This window comes from Erpetoichthys calabaricus, chromosome 14 (genome assembly GCF_900747795.2).
Source record: "Erpetoichthys calabaricus chromosome 14, fErpCal1.3, whole genome shotgun sequence".
NCBI classification, from domain to species: Eukaryota; Metazoa; Chordata; class Cladistia; order Polypteriformes; family Polypteridae; genus Erpetoichthys; species Erpetoichthys calabaricus.
In genome coordinates this window covers 4262492-4284921 of record NC_041407.2, presented here as the reverse complement: position 1 = coordinate 4284921, position 22430 = coordinate 4262492, and the positions used below count along the sequence as shown (strand labels likewise).

Here is a 22430-nt window from a genome sequence, read left to right as displayed (position 1 = left end):
GGGGGTCAACTCAATCATTTAATGTCACAGGCTGCTGCTAAATAATCCCGATGTACTCCAGCCGTGACTCACTGCTACGAATGTAAATGTAACAACGGGAGGCGAGACTGCAATTCAAATACCCATTTGTGTCTGAGCGCACTTCATTTGTGTTCACGAGAACATTTTCAGGAGAGATGCAAGTTTAACAATATATTTTGTTTTTACGTTATAGTTAATTTAGTAATATTTTTATGTGTTTGTGACATTGTGAACATACAATGGAGTGACTTGACATGTGGATTACACGACACATCTGTAACTTGAGATTTTTTTTCCCCCCACAGACATTTTTAGATGTTTTTCTGTCGTCCCGCATTGGTCACCACATATGCCTATTACCGTATATACTCGCGTATAAGTCAGGTGTTGAAACCCAAAAATCGATCATAAAATCAGACCTCAACTTATATGCTCGTTCAAAAATGCGACAATTTTTTTTTTTTTTATCAGTTTCTCAGATGCATCAAATTTTGTTGCAGCAGCACAGTTACCAGTTTCTTTCGCCACTTCAGCGACTTTTAATTTAAAACCAGCTTCATATTTTCTTCTGATCGAACGCTCCATCACAGATGAGGAATGCTCTTATGATAAAAGGTATATGAGGGTGTGAGACACAAAACAGTGCAAATGTCGCCTCGGAATAATTCAGGTATTACTGTGTGGTCACGTAGGCACGAGAGATAGAGAGAGAGAGGTAGGAGCACATGCTGATACAGTGCATTGCCGTAAAAGGTAATGTGTGCTCTGTGTTTCCTCTCTCAGGTGGGCGTTGGCATATCATCATTTCTTGGACCAATAGCGCGAGTATTCCACATTCAACTTATATGACCGACATTATAAAATACCAGAAATTATACTGTAAAATGAAGTCCTGACTTATCCGCAAGTATATATGGTATATAAAAACATTTTTTTTTTAATCTCAAGTTTTAGAAAGAATGGAGATACTTTTTTGTGCCCATCACTACAAACTATATGGTGTACCTAATTTATACAAGAGACGCAATTTTTGGCTGGCGTACTCCTTTAATAATTCAATTCAAGATGAATACAAAAAATGTAATATTTGAGGCTGGCAACCTCTGCATAGGGGTATCAAAACAATTATCAGCTTTTCTTCTACAAGTGAAAAGAACATTCTGCATTTATGCTGACATTTTCAAATAAAAAATGCGTCCTGTGTAGTTCTGTCCATACACCTCATCTAAACAGCAATCTTTACGCAGCACAAAGTATGCAGAATAGTTGTTTACTAGGCAGAACAGTCACCATGCTAGCACTGAAGCATTAACCCTCTTAAGATTACAGACATAAAATAAACACTGCACGTATAGAGGATGCACATTCTTCCTGTTTGTGTGAGTTGTCTTCCCAACCCCTAAAAATGTGCAGGTCCAGTTAACTGGCCCAGTGAGGGTGTGGATGTGAGTGTTTCTGAGGTGGTCTGGTGCCCTGTAGAGTTTGGGTTCAAACGTTTCACACAGTGCTGCTAGGACAGGCATCGACAGTGCATCCTCAAACTAGAGTAGCCAATTAAGGAAAGAAAGTATAGGTGAGACAAAACAATTACAATTCTGACAGGAAAGGTCAGATTTTACCCTAAAGACACAGGCCATTTCTGAAGCATATGACAAAGCAGATGTCCAATATTCTCGGCACCGAAGTATCAGAAAAAGAAGCAAGCCTGAAGCTTTGCAGCGTAAAAATATTGTTATCTCATCGATTAGACGGAGTAATTCTTAAAAGTAGTCTATGGGTGTTAACAAGAAGGCAAGGGGCTTCGTCTGGCTCAGCTGAACTTGAAACTGGTGAAGACTTATGGTATGGTCCTATATGCCATAAGGGCAGCAATCTATTGAAAACAGAAAAAAACAAAAAATAACAGCCAGAAGGAAGCAATGCTGAAGTGTTTGTTGATGGGAGGTACTGCTAATTACTTACTGAAAGCTAAAAAGACTGCTGGGTAGGTTGGTTAGGCAACAGAGACAAGATCTCTTTGCGTATCACAATGTACGTCCATCCAATAACCTGTTGTTTATGCTCAAGCCAGGACATGTCTCTGCTGGCTCACTTCCTCATTAGCATGCAGTGCTACACATTTATCCATAATAATATGTTTAACTTAAAAAAAAATAAATAAAAAAAAAAACACACACAGTGCCACTGTTCCTAAACAAAGCAATTAGAAAAGCCTTTCAGCCCGTCTTGTTTTGCATCAAAGCATGAGGCAGTCCTGAAATAACTGTTTATATCTCCACAATCGTCAGTAAGATGAGAGATCTTAACTTCTTCACTAACACGGTGCTTTAAAAAAATGTAAGACTATGTATTTGAAATATTCAACATAATGTTAACCCCAAACCTTTAAGTCAAAAAAATTTGTTTTGAGCTAAACAGAAGGCTTTTTCTATCTTATACGAATATTTCACTCTCAAAACACACTCATGTACTCCTCCTTGTACGTAATCATAAATGTCTCTTGAAAAACGGCCTAGAGAATGACCCCTTTGATTGATTTTGGGGAAAAAAAGGCATTCTTCTTCAATGAAAGGCATGAAAAGTACTGGAATCTGGGCCTTTAACATCAATGTCAGGTCTGTATTATTGGATTTCCTCTGTTAACTGGCATAATCCATTGAATTTGGAATTCAGGTTATACAGCTTAAAAAGTAGCGGTCTTTCAGCACAGGGCATACTGTATATACATAAGTACGGTCCTGGTTTAGTGTGATTTTACAAACTACATTGGCATCAAAGCCTAACTGATTTGTGCCTTATCACAAAATAGATGTCAATAAGTGTTTGCCACCACAAAACAGTAAAAGTCACAAATGCAACCCTAAGATCTTTCTGTTGTATTCTGAACAGCAACTCAGCATGTGTCAAAAAATATCATGTTTCATTAATCGTGGATTACCTCTGTTGCACTAAGTAATGATATAGAGGTATAGGATTTGCTTTTTCAAAAATGTAAGGTTTTACTTTGATAAAAATTGTAATGTTAATCAGCTTATTTCAGAATTATTGTTACATGTACAATGTAGTGCAATGATATTCCTATCTTTACAGTTGATCAACACGGAGCAGTCCGCCACCATTCATGTCGAGCCTCCCAAATCTCACTCCTTGGGTTTATATATCTACCAATCCATTCAATTTCTAAATCTGTTTATAATATAACATCACAAAATAACAAGTAGTGGTAAGCAAAGCAGCCTTTCCAAGTTTCCTTCTCCATACCATTTTGTAAAATTGACAGCACTGTTCATTTTCGGAAATGCAAAACTCACTACAAATAAAGGGGAGCTGTAAAAGTTGGGGGGGGGGGGGTAGCGGTTAAGGGTTTGGTAACATCATACACCCCTTTTGGGCCCATGTATTTCTCAGAAAAGGGCCTACATAAAAACAAATGGGGAAAAAACAGTCTTAGAATTTCAACATCGGTAAACGCAACCCACAATAAGACAAAATGACACATTCTTAGATAAAACTTGTAACTGAACAGGACAATTAAATTTTTATCCAAATTAGTTTAGAAGAAAGCACAGTACCTGCAGTCTTAGACGAGGCCTAGCATTGGCAGACAGAAAAGTGTGTGTGCACTGATAACTGTGTTTTCCCATCAGCACAAGCACACTCCTTCTGCCTGATAGGAATCGTGGCCCTTCTCACATAGGCAGTGGATTTTAGGTTGTATGACCAACAGCCCCCCAAACCCATGGGGGGGGCCAGTTCTGGACAAGGCACTAATCCAATGTAGCGTCAATTCACACACATACCTCCTACATCCATATTCGCACAATGGCCAACATAAAATTGTCAATTAACCGGACAGCCAAAATGAATAAACAAATTACACAATGGCCAGAAATATTATGAATGTAATGGACCACCAAGTAACACATTTAAAATACTAACAAGGAAAAATAAAAGTACTTTCAGATTAATTCAAACATGAAACATAATGATTTTTTGAGCACTGGTGTGACTTACTAAGACACAGCGCTGCTCCTGCTATCTCCAGTCATGAGGTTGTTATCAGACACTAAAACCCTACTCTGGGCCAGCAGTCAGTGCGCTAGGCTTTAGGAGACACTTTTGGATATCTGTCACCTGTCCTGGATGCAATTTTTGATGCAAATTGGACAATTTACTTTGCATGCAACTATTTAGTTCAATTTATGCTTTAAAACAAGAAAGCAGTTATTTATTTAATGCTGTACTGACACAGCCAACACGCTTTCTTAAAATGTTACGGCTGATTACATTGTACAAACACACAGTCACAAACTCCCTGAACTCAATGCAAAATCATGGAGGGGACCATATACTGGCAGCAATGGAGTCAAGGTGGGAATCTACCCTGGACAGTGTGCCAGCCTAACACAGGGCCAACTTTGCGTCCCAGATTCCCGTAATCTGAAGGTGTCTGGGGATGTGGGAGGAAAACCCATGAAGACCGGAGAAGGCGGCGCAAACTTACACTAGCAAGAAGCCGAATCAGGGCACTGAATCTACGAGGGAGTAGTTCTGTCAACTGCCACCATTACAATCTATCATTCGTTTAGTATTCCGCTCTATCCAGGGCTACAAACAAAAGCAAACTATACATTTTGCGTGATTACAAAGCAGGTCAAATCCTGGTCTGAACGTCAAGTTAGAAAGGGGAATTGGCAGTCCTTTCAGTCTTTTGAGATATAAATTGCTTCAAATCAAAATAGTTTTAATAATATTAAGAAAAATGGTAAACAATTGATTGTGAATTGAAAACCACGACACACAAAAAGGTAGTTCAGAAATGTATTTATGACAGCAGTAGTTCCTCTTAATTCTACATGCCTTTGAGAAGCCAATTAATTACACAGACATTTGTATCTTCACACCATGCCTGGACCAGGTCTTGGTAAGACAAGTCTCAGAAAGTCGACAAATTCATACTGGGAGTACAAACCAGCAAAGGAACAGTTAATGAGCTAAAAATGCCAGCAGGTCCATATCTACAGAGGGCTGTCATGCAGCAAAAGCCGAGGGTCATGTCAGGAATCCTGTCAAAGGGCAGAGAAACCAGCCTTACCGACGAAACCTGCTGTACCAGTCACAGCCCCAGAGTGGCATTCCTTTCATCAGACACAGAAAAGGAGATAATGGCAAGCTTCACACTTTAAACTGCGCCTTATCTCCCAGCAGTCAAACTTCACATTTTTTTTTTTTCTTTGGCTATAGGCTAGGATTAAATCACAACAGGTTACTTCCTTGTGAAATACAGGCGAGTGCAGGAGGTTGGCCATAAAGACAGACCAATTACGCAAGACAAGGATCTGCTCTGGCTTCCATTTATAAGAGGTGCAATGTCGAGTGTAAAATGTCCTTTAATACAAAGAGAGTGTCTGAAAATTACCTTACCTACGGCTACACTAAAAACAAGACAGACAGAAAAAAAGGTCGTTTTTCAGGCTACCCCCACCCATCAGCAGCATAAACAGAAACATACAAACTAAGAAAACAATCTTTATTTTATATAGAACTACAAAAGAACTAAACGCTGAAACCAAAGAGACAATGACCCTAACCAACAGTTCAGAAAACACAAACAGCTGCTCTAAGGAGTCAGCCTCAACTTCAGGGGTACAGGAACTCTAGGACAAATGTTCCAGATCGAGGTGACTGAAGCCATGCAGTACCCAGAAACACAAAGGGAGGTGACATGTTTGTAAATATTTCTTAAGAGTTCAGTTCAAAATCTAATTTCCCTACACTTGAAACTCCATAAAGGGTCAGTTTAGTGCCGCAGTAACTTAACGGTCAGGCTGATTCGGGAACACAACTCCAGGAAGTCAGTTTGCCAAACACTGCACGAGTTACTAACAGGGTTGCCAGTGCTGGCCATTTAAACCCAGATCTGGGGTTTTCGATCCCTGAATAGGTTTATTTATTTTAAAACTGAGTGTAAGCTTTTCTAATTTATTACACTACATTGTACTGTATGTATTTTGACATTGACTGAGGTTGCTGTAATTAATAAATTCAGTATGTGTATCGTATACGTCCTGAACTCATTCACAGTAAATACAGCACAGACCCTTGGCAGCAAGACTGGTACCTGAGTGGTAACTTCCTCACTGGCTGGCAGCAGCGTCCCTCCTCTGTGTGTTTCTTGCACTTGACACTCTCACTCTCTAACTTTGCCACATGATTGGCTGCAGAGCGGCGGAAAACAAAATCCTGGCCCCTGATTGGCTGGCTGAAGCACCTTCCTAGCAACACCAACACGTTTTAAGCAACAGAGCAATTCAGTCACCAGCGGCAAAGTTACTTTGTCTTTGACTGCACTGAAGTAACATTACATTACGCCTGTCAATATATTGGTGAAAATATTATGTCATCTGGGTTATGTTGTGAGGAATCGATGTTTATTTGAGTGCAGGATCCTGTTATTTAATTATTTTTCTTGGTAACCCTGCTGGTTACTAATGACAAAATGCATTTTCACTGTTGTCCGCCAAGTTCTGTCATAAGTACGGTTTGCCACCCATGGTAAAAAAAACTTAAAAATCCAATTAGTCACAGTTGGTTAATCTCATTCAACTCAAGTTTATTGTCATGCGAGTACTGTATTTTTGTCAGCTGTTCTGAGAAGTCATGCAACACAACTAAATAAAAACTACACTAAGAATTTAATATCTATACACACACACACACTATAGAACATGGGTGTCGAACTCCAGGCCTGGAGGGCTGCAGTGGCTGCAGGTTTTCATCCTGACTTTTCCTAATCAGTGACCAGTTTTCACTGCTAATTAACTCCTTTTCCCTTCATTTTAATAGCCCGGTCTTTAAGGATTTGGTCCTCTAAATTGATTCTTTTCTTCATTAAATGGCAGCCAAAGAGAAATGAGACGTGAAACGAGCCAACAGATGACCAGCTAAACTGGGGTTTCAAACTTCAACCAATTTCACTCCAACCAGTTTCTTAATGAGAAGCCAATTCTTGCTGTTAATTAAACCCGTTACTTAATTCCATGGCTTGCTGCTGCTCTCATTCTGCTACAGCAGACATTTCCCAAATTGTTGATTTTCTTTTTCTGATTATTGACCCGAGAGATCAACCTTACAGAGACCCTCACCTTTCTTTATGTTCAGATAATGTGGTTAGCTGGTCACCTGTTTGCTCATTTTGTGTCTCATTATTGTTTGGCTGCTAATTAAGGAAATAGAAAGAACTAAGGGATCTGAGTCGAGTTAATTAAATCTAAGGAAAAAGAAATTTATTAGGAGCAAAAACAGGTCACTAATTAAGAAGGTGGTTAGAATGAAAACCTGCAGCCATTGCGGCCCTCCAGGACCGGAGTTCAACACCCGTGCTATAGAACATTAGAACATTCTGGACGAGAACAGGCCATTCAGCCCAACAAAGCTCACCGGTCCTATCCACTTATTTCTTCCAAAAAAAACATCAAGTCGAGTTTTGAAAGTCCCTAATGTCTTACTGTCTACCACACTACTTGGTCGCTTATTCCAAGTGTCTATCATTCTTTGAGTAAAGAAAAACTTCCTAATGTTTGTGTGAAATTTACCCTTAACAAGTTTCTAACTGTGTCCCCGTGTTCTTGATGAACTCATTTTAAAATAACAGTCTCGATCCACTGGACTAATTCCCTTCATAATTTTAAACACTTCAATCAGGTCTCCTCGTCATCTCCTGTATAGGCTCAGCTCTTTTAATCTTTCCTCATAATTTAACCCCTGTAGCCCCGGAATCAGCCTAGTCACTCTTCTCTGGGGCTGCTATTGTATGTATAGGTTAGTGCAGGAGCAGTACAAAAATTTTGATTTCAGCATCGATACCAGCTTTCGGACTTCAGTGCCAGTATCAAAATGATACTGAAGCAAGCAACGGATAACAGCCCAGTCTCACAGCATCCTCCCTGCTCTGCTGCACAATAGTGCGACCTCCCTGGCTAGTCTGGTCTCCCCCTCGAAGACTTCAGCGCATTTATATTAATAACTAGTCATTTAGCCCGTTACAATAACGGGCGCTAGAACAGTAGTGCATAAACATTAGTAGGAACAGTCTATATTAAATGGCAAGGGACTTTGACCTCATTCTTTTTGTCGGTCGTATTTTTCTTTCTTTCAGCCTTTCTTTTGCTGATGTTTACTTGCTGAGCTGACCGTTCTTCATGGGCTGCCGCCGTGTATTGTGTGTCTTTAATTTTCTGTGACAGCAATACTGTCTTGTACGGCTCTATTCAATAAGGGCGCGCACAAAAAGGCGAGCTTCAAAAGGGTGACCTCAATGGCTCTGGAATATGTGAAGAGCAACAATGGTGCAGATCTTTATTTACGCGCGCCTTTATTCGCTGCGCCCAATTGAGGTCGCCCTTTTGAGGCTCGCCTGTTTGTGCGCGCCCTTATTGAAGGATACCGTCTTGTACGTCCGTAATATACCTTTAATTTTCTCTGGCGGTAATACAGGCGTGCGCGTCGGTAATATGCCTTTAATCTCCCCTGACAGTAATACTGGCTCGTATGTGGCTGCAATATGCGTCACTGTATTGTGTACCTTTAATTTCCTCTCGCAGTAATACTGGTTTGTATTTCCGTAAAACGCCTCTAACTTTCTCTGACAGTAATATCGCGCATTGCACCGTGCCCTGCGCATGCGCACTTCACCAAAAGACACCCACACACGGACACCTGGACGCACATAGGGATTTTATATATATATATATATATATAGATATGTTCATAGAGCTGGTGGGGAATTCTCCCTTGGTAAATCGAGATAGATTTAAACCATATACTTAATCGAAGAACCCTCTGGGTCATCAGGGATTACGTTTGCAATCTCATTAATTAATGACTGAGCGCACGGTGCTTGAAGACTATCATTTACTTCTGGCACTGAAATTAATGCAACGCTGCTACCTGACACCATTATACAAACAGGGTTTTTCTGCACTTTTTTTGCACACTATACCGTACAAACTTAATATATACACTACACACAATTATTAAAGATATTTGCAATATGTAAGTATTATATGTTTATACATACCATTTACTTTTAAACCCAGCTTTTTTATTACAACTGGATGTGTGCCGAGTATACAGGACCTTCACAGAATGAATATGCATTATGGGCCACACCTGCTGGATGACTTGACTCTGTTTTCCTTCATTATTTAAGATGCTATGTTTGCTCTCTGGGGGAGGCCCCTATACCACGTACTGCAATCCAACCAGATTCTGGCAGAATTTTGGCCCATCTATATTATGGTTGGAGTTCCCCCACAAGGAGAACATATATTGGCCATGTTGAATGTAAAGCAGTATTAGAGATTAAGAAGTGGAAAGTCAAGAACGTTAACCTGCCTGTGCTCCAACTCTAAAACATACATGTAGGCAATTCCATGGATCTACGAAGTTGATGTTAGTAAATAACCTTGGATAAAATAATCAGTCAAATCATTGTGCAATAATTAGCACGTAAACCATATTAGGGAGGACTTTGAAAGTAAGCCATTGGTCTGTTGTCTGTGTTCAGATCTGAGCTCCAGGAAATACTGTGAAAGTTTACAGCCTTTTCTAACATGCTTCTCTCACTATTATGCACACCCACAGATACAATACTGCCATCATCATAATACAAAGCAAAACCAAACCAGTTATGAGTTTCCTGAGAAAGTGAAGTCAAGTGGATTTTAGTCTTACTGCTGGTGCCTTCACTTATTTCCTAAGCATGATGTCAACAGGGCTAAAAAGAAATTCATCCATCCATTCTCCAACCCGCTATATCCCAACTACAGGGTCACGGGGGTCTGCTGGAGCCAATCCCAGCCAACACAGGGTGCCAGCCCACCGCAGGGCACGCACACACACACCAAGCACACACTAGGGATAATTTAGAATCGCCAATGCACCTAACCTACAAGTCTTTGTACTGTGGGAGGAAACCCACGCAGACACGGGGAGAACATGCAAACTCCACGCTGGTAAGGCCCCGGGAAGCGAATCCAGGTCTCCTTACTGCGAGGCAGAGTCGCTACCCACTGCGCCACTGTGCCGCCCATAGAAACAAATTAAGATGGTCAAAGACCATAGTGAAGAAAAGGGAATGAGCAGAACTGTACAGCTTAATTTTGAGAAGATGATAACTTGAACATTTAAAATGGATGCAAGTGAAAAGGTGGTGGTTTTCTGTCTTTTAGCATGAGGTCTGAAGAGTCAAGTATGGATGTGAACAGAATCTTGGAGGCAGTAACTGAAAAACTTCATAAAAAATAAAAAAATAAAAAGTTTCAAGTACTCTAGTCCATGGACTTTATGCAACAGTGTACATTTAATTTTTGTTACTGCTCAAATAGCATAATGCAGCAACAAAGAGCAAATCTGTCCTATGCATGGCAACATATATCAAATGTGTCAAAAGCCAAGCCTTCCAGAATTAAAGTGAAAAAGTCCTCTGAAGGCACCTAGCATTCCAGCCAATCCGTATGCCACTGCCCATACATAGCACTTCAGTGAGGTCTAGACAATGCATTTTTATCAACCAAGAGCGTGGCAGTCATTGGCAGAAGAGCAGCATCTAAAGCCCCTAACTAATGGGGCACTAGAGATGTCCAATAGTTTTGGGCCAGGCTGCCCATTTCCTTCAGGTGCAAGTTTTTAAAACGAGCCAACAGTTAGCCATTAAGTGAAACTATACAATAAGGAAATCATATTCTTTCAAGTTTAGAAGCCTCAGGCTACTCAGACATGATAGCATCACTGTCACGCTAGAGATGGGAGTGCCATACCCTGCAGCCTTAACAAAGGCTTGTCGCCTAACATTTAATTATAGGCTTTAATAAAAATCTATAGACGCAAGGCATTAAGATACACGTCTGAAGTATACCAGCAAATCAAAACCCACAGAGACAGACAAATCAGGCAGAAGCAACCCTACCAGTCTAGCTGCCCTGCAGGGCGGGTTACAGGCTTTCAATTGAGCTTCTACTGATGGCACCTTTCAGAAGAGAGACTCATTCTGCTTAAAGAAAACACCGTGTACCCAACATGCAAGAGGAATCTGCTGGTTGAACCAACCTGTCATGCACTGATTGACCTTTTAAGAAGCCATTATTTCAACAGACAGAAGTTAATCAAAATAACCAAGCAAAAAAATAAGGTTACTCAAAATAAGATTAAGGAATTTCGGAAATGTACTTTAAAAGTGACACGACAATGTGTTGTATGTATAAACTGAAGGGAGTGCTCGGTTATCTTTATGTCTTGCAAGCACTCTATTTGAGGTACGTGTGACGCGGAGTTTTCACTGTACTGTATAAACACAACCTGTGTACATAAAATTTAAATTATTCCTGCAAGTACTGCTTTTACAAAATACTCAGGCACTAAAACACCTTAAAGCTACATGAGGATTCTGATGCAGTCACAGCTGCAGAACATCTGCTGGACAGTATTACTATTCTGGAGAAGTCTTCACTCCCAAAAAACAAACAGATCATAGCCCTTTCCAATTTTCAGAAGTGCGACTCTTCATACATGCACCCTAAACATGTCCACGTTCCTCCTACCAAGAAACACCAACACTTCAAGATGAGCTCTGGACTTTAAGATAATGCTGAGGAAATCTACAACACCAGGTATTGGGTGACATGCTTCTGAATGAACTTAGATCTTCATTATTATTTGTTCTGCAAAGATCTAATTGTGGTTTTATATATGGAATGAATTAACAGTAAAAAGTAAGTACTAGTAGATATATACAGAATGTATTCATTTAAAAGTCAAAGAACCCAAGCAACGGGCTGGTTCACAATAGGGAAAGATTTTAATAATAAAGAGCAAGATGGGCAGGGTCGTGAAGTCCAGCGAATGTGGGGCACCTGTTAGTGAAGAGAGATTCACTGATCTGGCTGTGATCTTCATGGAGTCGATGGAGGCTCTTACTGGGGCTCTCGAAAGACAACGCGAGGAGTACAAGTGTCTGGATAAAAAACCAAGATCCAAGCAACATGCAAAAGGTTCATATCCCTGCCTGGGCAAAGACTTCATGCAACTATTACTCTAAAAGCATAACACATTAACAAAAACACATCTGTTTTATAGATAGAAGTTGGTATAGTAGGCAGGATTAGATCATACATAGATAAGAAAGGCACTAATAGACAGACAGACTTACTGACTGACTTACTGACTGACTTTATTAATCCCAAGAGGAAATTCACATTCTCCAGCAGCAGCATACTGATAAGGATTAAAGAGTATAAAAATGCAGGTCAAACAATGTGGGGCTTCAGTTGGGAAGGAGATTTAGCCAGTGATTTTTGTCAACTTTTTCATGGAAGAAATGAAACGTTAGGTAAACAGGTAGGCTCTCTGCACGGATAAAAGTCGCGAGTGTAAGAATGAATCAGCAGATCAATCGTGTGTGGAAGATATCAAATTGTGCCTTAAATAAAATGCATTTATAATGTTCTCTATTTTATTTTTTAAGAAATGCTGAGATTATTTCATTAAAATGGACGGGGTTAAGTACCATGTTTGAGTGGTAATATTAATTTAACGTAGTGGTAACCAATTGTCTACCTGGAAAAAACCTCCAGATTATGTCTTGAACCGAAATAAAGAGTACAGGAATGATGAACTGTTTTTAATTGAACTCCTCTAGAACTCTGCACCACCTTCATCTTCCCTACACAGATCTCCTTTGCCTACAAGCGATAAAAGTGATGAGACCCCTCAGAACAGGCACCTCTGAAAATGTCCAATTATGCGGAACTCAAGGTTTCGCTACAGGTCTGTATGACAGGCAGTACTTTATATTATTTAGATCCAACAACTCCAGTTTTTCCTGACATTTTACAGAGAATTTAGAAACTCTGGTGTCACTGCAGTGAATCTGAAATGACTTGATGAAGGGATATTAAACTTCCTTCTTATGGAGAACACTGATCTGTCCATCCATCCATTTCTTAACCCGCTTATTGAATTGCGGGGTGGAAGGACACTGCTGTCTATTTGGATCTGGGATATCAAGTAATTTTACTGGAACTGGTCTTATATTATCCAGCTGAATAACTAACTGCTTTAACCTTTACCAAAAACAACCAGTGTTAAATCTTTAAGTTTGTTAGCTACATGCCACTAAAATACTTCATGTTACAGTGTTTTTTTGTTTTTTTTTTTAAATGCCAAAAATGACTCTACTTTGTTAGGCCCTTAACCTGCAATTGCTCTGTCCCGGGTATGACGTTAATCTGCATCCAGCCCTGCATGTCGGCCCTCCAAGTTGCAGGGAAAAACCTGGGGGTTGGTGGCAGAATTGGCACTCCAGCCACCATAAAAAACCTCACGCTGTTCCACTCCATCTGAACTAGTGTGGTGCTCAGATGTCACCCGTTACATGGCTGCACTTGGGTCCTAATCTGGAATCCTGAGTTGGGTTGTCATGTGGTGGGTGCGGCAATGTGCTGTATCAGTGTGTGTGTGCTTGTAGGTCGTGAGGAAAAATAGGATTGACATTAGAACACTCACAATGCTGAGGAGAGTGGAGGCTCACTGATTGCCATGGAGGGAGGCAGAGGAAAAGGGAAAATTCAGCATGCTCACATGACATGACTGTGATACAATTCCACAGATGAAGTGTCATACGATGCCTCATTTGCCACTGTGAGTCTTTCCAAGATGCATGGATAGTCTAAAAAATAACTAGTACAGCAACAACCAAAAGGAGAGGACGGCACTGTTTAAAAAGAATTGAAACTACAAGGCATTGTAAAGACATGGGCACTGTAAAAGGATGACACACAATAAAGAAAGAAAAAGAGAAGGCCTCCACCAAGAAAGGCTGTTTCAGATTCTGAAGTGAAACATCTGATGTGTTAAAGGAACCACAGTAGGAAAGAATTAGAGAAATACTTCATGATGTAGTTAAAATGGCAAATCCTCTCAGGGGGGCCTGCCTTGCTAGTGTTGTAAAAGAATGAATCATAAAGCTGGGCAGGGTTGTGCGTCTTTGACGTGCCCCCTCTGCACTTTTCTAATCTGAAGCAAGTGGAAGCCTGGAAGAGTCAAAGACAGCAGAATTCTGCCTCGAGTTCACCTGCTGCTGAGCATAAAAAGGCGGGCAGGAAAAAAAAAAAAGGGGAACCAGCAGGTGTACAAAGCTTAGCCAAACCCTGCAAGAATCAGCATGGCAAGCCAGAACATGCTGTGAGGCAACATTATTCATATGCTACACACTTAACACTTAAATTCAGCCCAGTTTTCAGGTGTTTCCGAAACTTAGCCAGAGGCTAAAACTGTCGTTTGGTTTTCATTTGTGCAAGGGCTGACATGCTCACCACGCAACAGATTCAACAGCCAGAGAAGTACAGAGTACAATGTCATTTCAGACCGCTTTTGTGAGAGATTCAGAATAAGAAAGACTTAAGAGGATTAAAAGCACCTTTACAGGGTTCTGCCATCGGAAATATCTCACAAAAAAGTGGGAGCACATATGAAGTCATAAGGAGTACAGGGAGAGAGACAGACCAATATATAAAGAGGATCCTTCCATCCAAGCTGGATCACTGACACTACAGATGAGGAGCTCACGTGATAAATCACGATATATATACACACACACACACACACACACACAGCTAGCTATTCAAAATGTAAGAGCAGATTTCAAAAATGTATTTCAAACAAACTGTATAAAACAAACAAATTCTGCACATCACTGGATAGAAGAAAATTCAAAGTTTGGTCCTATGGTCCTTGAGATTGCATGCACTCAACAGGAGCGCCAAGTGTAGCGTGAGAAACATCAAAATGGTAGACCATTTCTTGCCACACACGAGTAAACTGGTACCCAATTACTGAACTCGAACACACCTCGGATATGCTCGACATTTTCATCTGACGTGCGCGGATGACCAGTTCTTTTACGTTTGCATATGCAACCTTCTACAAAATTTTTTTATGCCACTCGTAAACTTGCTTACGACGAGGCAGCAGTTTGTTGAACCATCGGCAGAATTCTCATTGCACTTGAACAATGGATTCACACTTCGCAAATTGCGGCACGCAAAGTGATTTCTCTTGTGGTGTTATTGCCATTTTACTATAAACGAGAAACAGCACACAGTGGCATTCTCTGGTACTTTTAGGTGGGCTTTTAAACTTTGAACTCTCCTCTATCCAGTGATGTGTGGAATGTGTTTCTGTCTTATACAGTTTGTTTGAAATACATTTTTGAAATCTGCTCTTTCATTTTGGATAGATATAGATAGATAGAGATAGAGATAGATAGAATTTTAGGTAGCGTATTCTTTTAGTATGTTATATGACTTGTGAAATATCTACCTTTGTAGAAAATAACGAAGCCCTTGGGAGCAAATATACAGTATTGAAACTGGGAGTAAGCAATTTGGAGTGGTGTTGGGAGAAAGAGAAAGAGTAATGTGTTGAGAAGGAGAGAAAGTCAGTGAGTTTTGAATACGATTTGGACATATCTCACCATATTTAAATGGTCCCAAGGCCCACATAATGTGTTGGCAGGTTTCACGATAGCAGCTCATGCACACATCCAGCTTCTTTAAGATACTTCTTGCACTTTAAATCCCAGAGTTTTTTTTTTACCCCCTCTCTATTCAAATCACAAAACATTATTTTATGATGCAATAGTTTGCTGGAGCACAAATGTTTATTTAGAAAAGAACATCAAAGTTAATAGACACAAGGAGTTCTTTGTTAAAGACCAGAAATTCATGCCATTAATAACAGTGCTAAGAGCAAGAGCTTGACAATGTGCTGGTGTTAGTTCTGTCGTACAGAAAAAGGGCACTGAGCTCAGTTTGCCTAAAGATGGTCACTGCACAGAAAGAAAAATGTATAGAGACAAACAAACAAAATAACCAATAAAAAAGAAAGTACAACTCAGCCATCACTAGTAAAGTGGACTGGACCATCCAGAGATGCTCGGTCATAAAGTATGGATGCCATTTAATGTCTTAATTCAAAATACAAACCATCATGTCGCAAACACACTGGCATATGGAAATATGGATACAAGGAAATATGATCAGTAAAATGTGAGTGGGGATATCAGACACAACATACCACGCTAACATTTAATTATTCTCGACAGTTCTATGCTAAGGTTAGAAGAGTTGACAAACAGAATTTTATTCTGTTTCCTTTTCTAAAGTTTCTTGTTGGCATATTCATATCAATACTATTACACAGATTCTAAGGAATCATACAAATTACAGAGAGAACTACACATTAAGATTCTATCTGGTTTCTGTTCATTTGCTGGATTTCTGATTGTACAATTAGCTCTGTTAATTAACACTCAGTGCCTGAATTAGATTAGATTAATTTTATTGTCACGTGAATACAGAATAATAAAGCTCTTACGGGAGTATCTAATCAACATCCAAGTAGTCTACTTTTATATAAGAAATCCCTTAAACAAAAAAAAGCACAGAAATACATGGAGAGATACAAAATGGTGTTGAAAGAAATAACAGGCATCATGGGAAATGCTTGGCAACTATTATCATACTTCTAAAAACAGGCCTATCCCTATACAAGAATGTCAGCTTCCAGTCAATAAGCATGCCACAGCAACAGGACCCAAACATTTGTGACCTAAATGCCTTATGTCTGTTCGGTGCTTAGGCTGTCATTCTGTGCCAAAACACACTGTCATCATGAAACAACACAGAGCAGAATCTGGTGTGAAACACTCAATCCAGACAAGGAGGTCAATGCATTTCTAAGGCAATTCTATTGACTCCATGTTATACTTCTGGCAAAAATCACAATTCTTTTGTTATCTCTTGACTCTGTAATGAGCAGTACTGCCACTCAACAGCATGCACTTGATATTTTTCTTTGAATGCTTTCATTTAAAGGCTTTAAAATTAAAATAATGTATAAAATGTGTGTATGGAGTAATGCTGTTTCAACGTGAAAAAGATTCTACATCAGTTGTAAAACATACCCCATTGAAAGGATGCAGAATCGACGACAGAAAAGCCAATGTCACAACACCGTCAATGATATCAACACACTGTTTAATAATATGCTGTGAAACACAAAATAAACTGCGGCATCCTATACACTGGAACTTAGAACACTTGCTTAGTAAGCATTAAATGGGATAACACAATTTGCATTACAGAATGAAATATTATTCATGGGCTTTCAGGACAAAAATGAAATATTATCAGATGCTAAACCAGTCAGAATAGTTACCAGTGACTGCAACATGCCATCCATTATAATAGTGCCTTCCATCGTCTGGTAGGAGGCCTGAGCGAAGGTTGAGAGGTTCCAGTCAAGAAAGTCTGCAAGTCTCTTTTGCTTGACGTCTGGACGGATCACCAACCTGTCATAAAAAGCAGCACATGCAAGACTGAAGCAGATCTATAACTTGCTCCTAAAAGCAAACTTAGACAGTAAAAGTCACATGCACACTGCTTTAGGCAGGTATAATATTCGAAAAATAATATCAATACATTTGTCAAAAGTAAATAACAATGATAAAGAAATGATAACTATTGTTATTATATATACAATATACTAGTCTCAGTATGTACAGAAATGTGATTATAATATTCGCTCATTGCCTTCTTGTGGTGTGTTCCGCACAGCTCAGTACAAAGGTCATTAAAGTTTACCCATTACACGCAATTGTAGAAGACTCAAAGAATTATATTACTTTTCATCTGTACATGAAACGTGCTGAACTAACTTTCACAATAAATGTTTTCTCTTAATGTTCAGTTGCTACAGTAAGTTAAAAACACTGAATGCACACAACGTGTTAAACCATGGGGGGGACGACTTTATGCGAATGCTGACTCTTGACCAGTGATGAGGGGAAGAGACAAATTTTCAGTTCAAAAGCTCAATCCCCCATTTCCTGCTTATGCCCAGAGCTGCTGTGGTCCAGCATTGGTCATCATAGACCACCACTCTGTCATAAATTATTTTTTTAATCTCTGTTCTTTAATTAAAATATTAAACTTTTTTTTTCTTGGCTATTACTACAAAGCACATGGGGTAAACACTAAGTAGCATATAAATATATATATATAATGTTTGGGCTAAGTATTCCATTCATTCAAAGTGCTACAGCAAGAACCACAAGGATGTATGAACGTGTAACTCCAGTTTCGAGGAAGTGCTCCCATTAGTGCAAATTTCAAAATCCTCCACTTGAAGCTGTAAATGACTTTGGCCCCCTGTAACACAAGTTTAATATGCCACTGTCCCCTGTACAAGAATACAATATAAATCTACTTATCTTTCTACTTACATGCATAGTGGACACAGATTTAGCACAGGGGCTAATCATTTAGAACTGCTAGGCAAGCATTTTAAGACAAGACAAGTTAGGGCCAACTGCGAAACGGGCAGTCAGACTGATAACCATTGTATACTATTTCTGTGTGTCAAACTCGGCATGAAACTCTATCCTCTTTGCCTCGTTTGGAATGGCATCATTCACCTAAGTGGGGGCCTGCACCTAAAGAAAGAGTATAAAGCCTTGGAACTTTGCCCAGCACACCTTTGAAGCCAACGGACAGATGGGAAATAACGTCATCCAATCCGGAAAATCCTTTCAACGCAGTGACGAAAATGGCAGATTCTATACATCAGGCCCCCACTCCCGAACTGGGTTCTTGTCATGGCTTCCTTCGTCTGTTATGCAGCGTAAACCGTCATTAAAGAAAGCTAAGTTATTTCTCCTATGTGATTTCTTACCGCCGTATCACTAAGGGAGGGTTATTGCCTTTTTATATTATATCTATATAGTTATGTGACACACCGCAATTAAAAACAGAATTCATTCCTACAAGGGAGCTAGCACCCCCTACTGGATACACCCCCATTTACTTATCAGAATTTATGAATACCTAAGTTAATGACTATACATTATTATCCTAAGATGCTGATCGTCTAAAATTCCCAGTGATAAAATAAACTACTGTATGAAGATCATCATTTAACTACAAAGTCCTCAGATTCTGGGATGATATGCCTGTTAGGGTTCTTGATATTTAAACCCAGAGAAAAGAGTAACCACTTTAGTCTAGTGCCCCCTTAATAGAGCAGATGAGTTTGTCAGACTGTGTGTCTAGGGAGCACTTTGTAGGCTCTGCCCAGGAAGAAAATGGGAGGAAAAATCCCATTCCCATCTTAACCCACCCATGGAAGAGAACATTCGGTAAGAACTCCAACATCATTTTGTATCCGCAAGTACACTCTGCTTAAGCAACAGTCAAACCAGAAGTCTGACACAGGTGGCATCTGCTCTTGGGGCTCTAATTTCAGGCCAGTGAACCTTTTTCTTTATCTTTTATTCTTTAATTGCGTTGCCACCTTTAAATGGGTGTCACAAGAGATTCCAACACTTAACCTGTGTATTTGCTTATCTATAATTACATTATTACGTAACACTTTAAATTCCAATGACACCTCTCTGAAAAGGATGTTTATTGATTAAATCCAGGGATGTGTCCATTCCAGCAAGCATTGGGCACGAGTGACAAACAATCCCTGGATGAGGCTCATCGCAAGGTGAATACAAACACACACATACACTAGTGTCATTTTAGCGGCACCAAATCCCCAAATCTGCATATCTTTGGAAGGAAACTGGAGCACACTGAGGAAACCCAGCAGGAAAACATGGAAACTCCAGGCAGGGAATATCAGCGACGTGACTCCCTGCAAGACAGCAGCGCTAACGCTCCGCCACTGTGTCACCCCATGTGTGTAATTATTAACAGTATTCATTATTTAAATGAACTTACTGATTTATCTGTAAAATGTAATATACATACTTTAATGCTTTTCATCATGAAAGTGATATCAAGTATAAATCTAAGGATTCTAAATGTGCAGAGAGTTGGAATATCATACATTTAATGTGCTCAGTGTGGCGATCTATTGCTGGCGATTCGCTGCTGTCAGGAGCAGAGGAAGCCCTAGAAAAAAAGATAGCACAGAAGACGGTATGTGAGAATTTTAAAATGTATCGTGTCATTACGATCGGGAATATGCAACGCTTGAATATAAAAGCACCACGAATACATCTGTATGTTGGCATTTTTCTTCACCACATCGAACCATTTATCAAATATCGAAGCGCGCACACCGATCTCGTAGGATCCGCAAAGTGGCTTTCTGTCACCTGTAGATAGTAAACAGAGACTCTGACGTCACATTCCAACTTTTAGCACACTGCGCCCCTCGACTTTTTGCTGGTACTGCAACTCGCGCACGTGTCACGTTAATTTCTGAGGACCTGCTCAGAGGACGCATCAAATGAACGCTCAGAACACATGGCGGCCATGATGCGGGCGCATACGCGTTCTGAGCGTGAAATATAAATGAGCCTTACTGAGTACAAGTCAAGTTTAAGCAATATTGCAAAAGTAAAAAACTGGCAAGACAAATATCTCAGTTGTGCAACCTGGCAAACATTCACTTTTGAATCCTCTTATGCAGGTCAATGGGGTGGGCGACAGACAAAAACTGGTAATGTAGTAAATAATTACTTATAGTTCAAAAGATTATACTTAAACTGGCTGTGTAAGCCCGAGCTGTAAAAAGCCGGGGTCCTAGAAACTATTGAAATGGTCAGAAAAATAATTCAAATGTAGAGATGTCAGGTAATTGAAAGGAACAACTCTGGGCATCTCTCTCCTAGGAGGATTCGTTTTGCCGACGTGCTCACATCGCTTGTGCATTAGCGGCAGGAGGAAAAGTAAAAGGGATACTGTTTTGCCGATGTTAGCGGCTAAGTGACTTTGTCTTTCTTCTGGGGTTTCGTTTTGCCGACGTGCTCACCTCTATTGTCTATCAATGGCTGTTTCCTCGGAGGCAGAGCCCTTACCCCGACTCCACCTCTCACTTCCGGGCCGGACAGACGCACACACTTCCACACGTAGTTTATATATAAGATGAAATTAAATCTCTAAAAAATCATACATCGTTCCCATATCTTGATTTTTACTTTAAACAAATACAGTGGGTATAGAAAAGAATCCCCCCCTTTGAAATATTCCCATTTTTTTTGCTTTACACCCTTAAATGAAAATGCACAAACCAATATTTTCTCCAGCTTTACTTACTCAATGCAATCTATAACATCCAAGTGAAAGACAGCACAGCTACAGTTCAGAAGAATTTTAAAAAACAAACAAGAAATACTGAGATTAATAAAGGATCACCCCCTCTTAAACTCAATCAGGTGTCAGTGCCCACCTTCTCCATTGCGGTTACTGGCTTCCTTCCACCTGTGCTCAGTTGTAATGAGTGTGATTAGTGAAGCTGTTCCTGGCTCATTCATTCCCTTGCTTGGTGGTGCAACTGACTATGGGAGGCAAACCACTTTCAAAAGATCTCAGGTATAGAGTTGTGGACAAACATAAGGCAGGAGATGGAGACAAAAAATATCTCAAAGGCTTTATCAATTCCCAGGAGCTCAGTAAAGTCCATCATAAAGAAGTGGCGAGTGTTTGGTACTAATAGGACCCTCCCTGGATCCTCCAAACTGGATGGAACAGCAAGGAGGAAACTGGGAAGAGAGGCTACCAAGAAGCCAATGGGCACTTTGAAGGAGTTACAGGATTGAGTGGTCATTGTGTGCATGTGACAACAATTTCACAAGTGCTCCACAATTGTGGCTTGTTCGGGAGGGAGGAAAAAGCCACTTCTCAAGAAAGGCCACATTAAGGCTCGTTTGAGCTTTGCCTGAATGCACCTTGAAGATTCATCATCCTTCATTCTTATTATCTGGCCTCAATATCAAATGGTACACCTGGCGGAAATCCAATGCAGCTCACCATCCACAACACACCATACCTACAGTAAAGCATGGAGGTGGCAGGATCCTGTCTCTGCTCTGCTGCAGCCAGAAAGTTGAAGATGGGCAGAATATTCAACTTTCAACACGACAACGACATGAAGCACACAGCGAAATTGACCACCCAGTGGTTGAAGGAGAAAAAAGTGAATGTCCTGGTGTGGCCAGTCAGAGCCCTGACCGAAATTACACTGAAAATCTGTGGAAAGATATAAAGATAGCAGACCACCAACGCTCACCATCCAATGTGACCGAACTTGAACAGTTAAACTGTAAAGAAGAGTGGGGGTCAGAAATTACTCAATCTAGGTGTGCAAAGCTGATAGAGAAGAATCCCAACAGACTCACGGCTGACATTAAACCAAAAGGGGGGTCAACAAAATGACATTGACATGGGGGGGGGGGGGGGGGGTGATCCTTTATTACTCTCAGTAGCTCTTGTTTTTGATTTTTTATTATTTTTCTGAACTGTAGCTATGATATCTTTCACTTGGATGTTAGAGGTGGC

At 40.1% G+C, this 22430-nt stretch overlaps 1 protein-coding gene across 1 annotated transcript in view; it reads right to left on the bottom strand.

The window, feature by feature from the left end:
* The window catches only part of tbcd (tubulin folding cofactor D), a 125938-nt gene that overhangs the window by 85165 nt on the left and 18343 nt on the right, over positions 1-22430 (bottom strand). The window contains exon 8 of the mRNA XM_028818650.2: positions 17299-17431. Within this exon, the coding sequence (XP_028674483.2) occupies positions 17299-17431 (133 nt within the window). The remainder of the gene's footprint in view (positions 1-17298; positions 17432-22430) is intronic.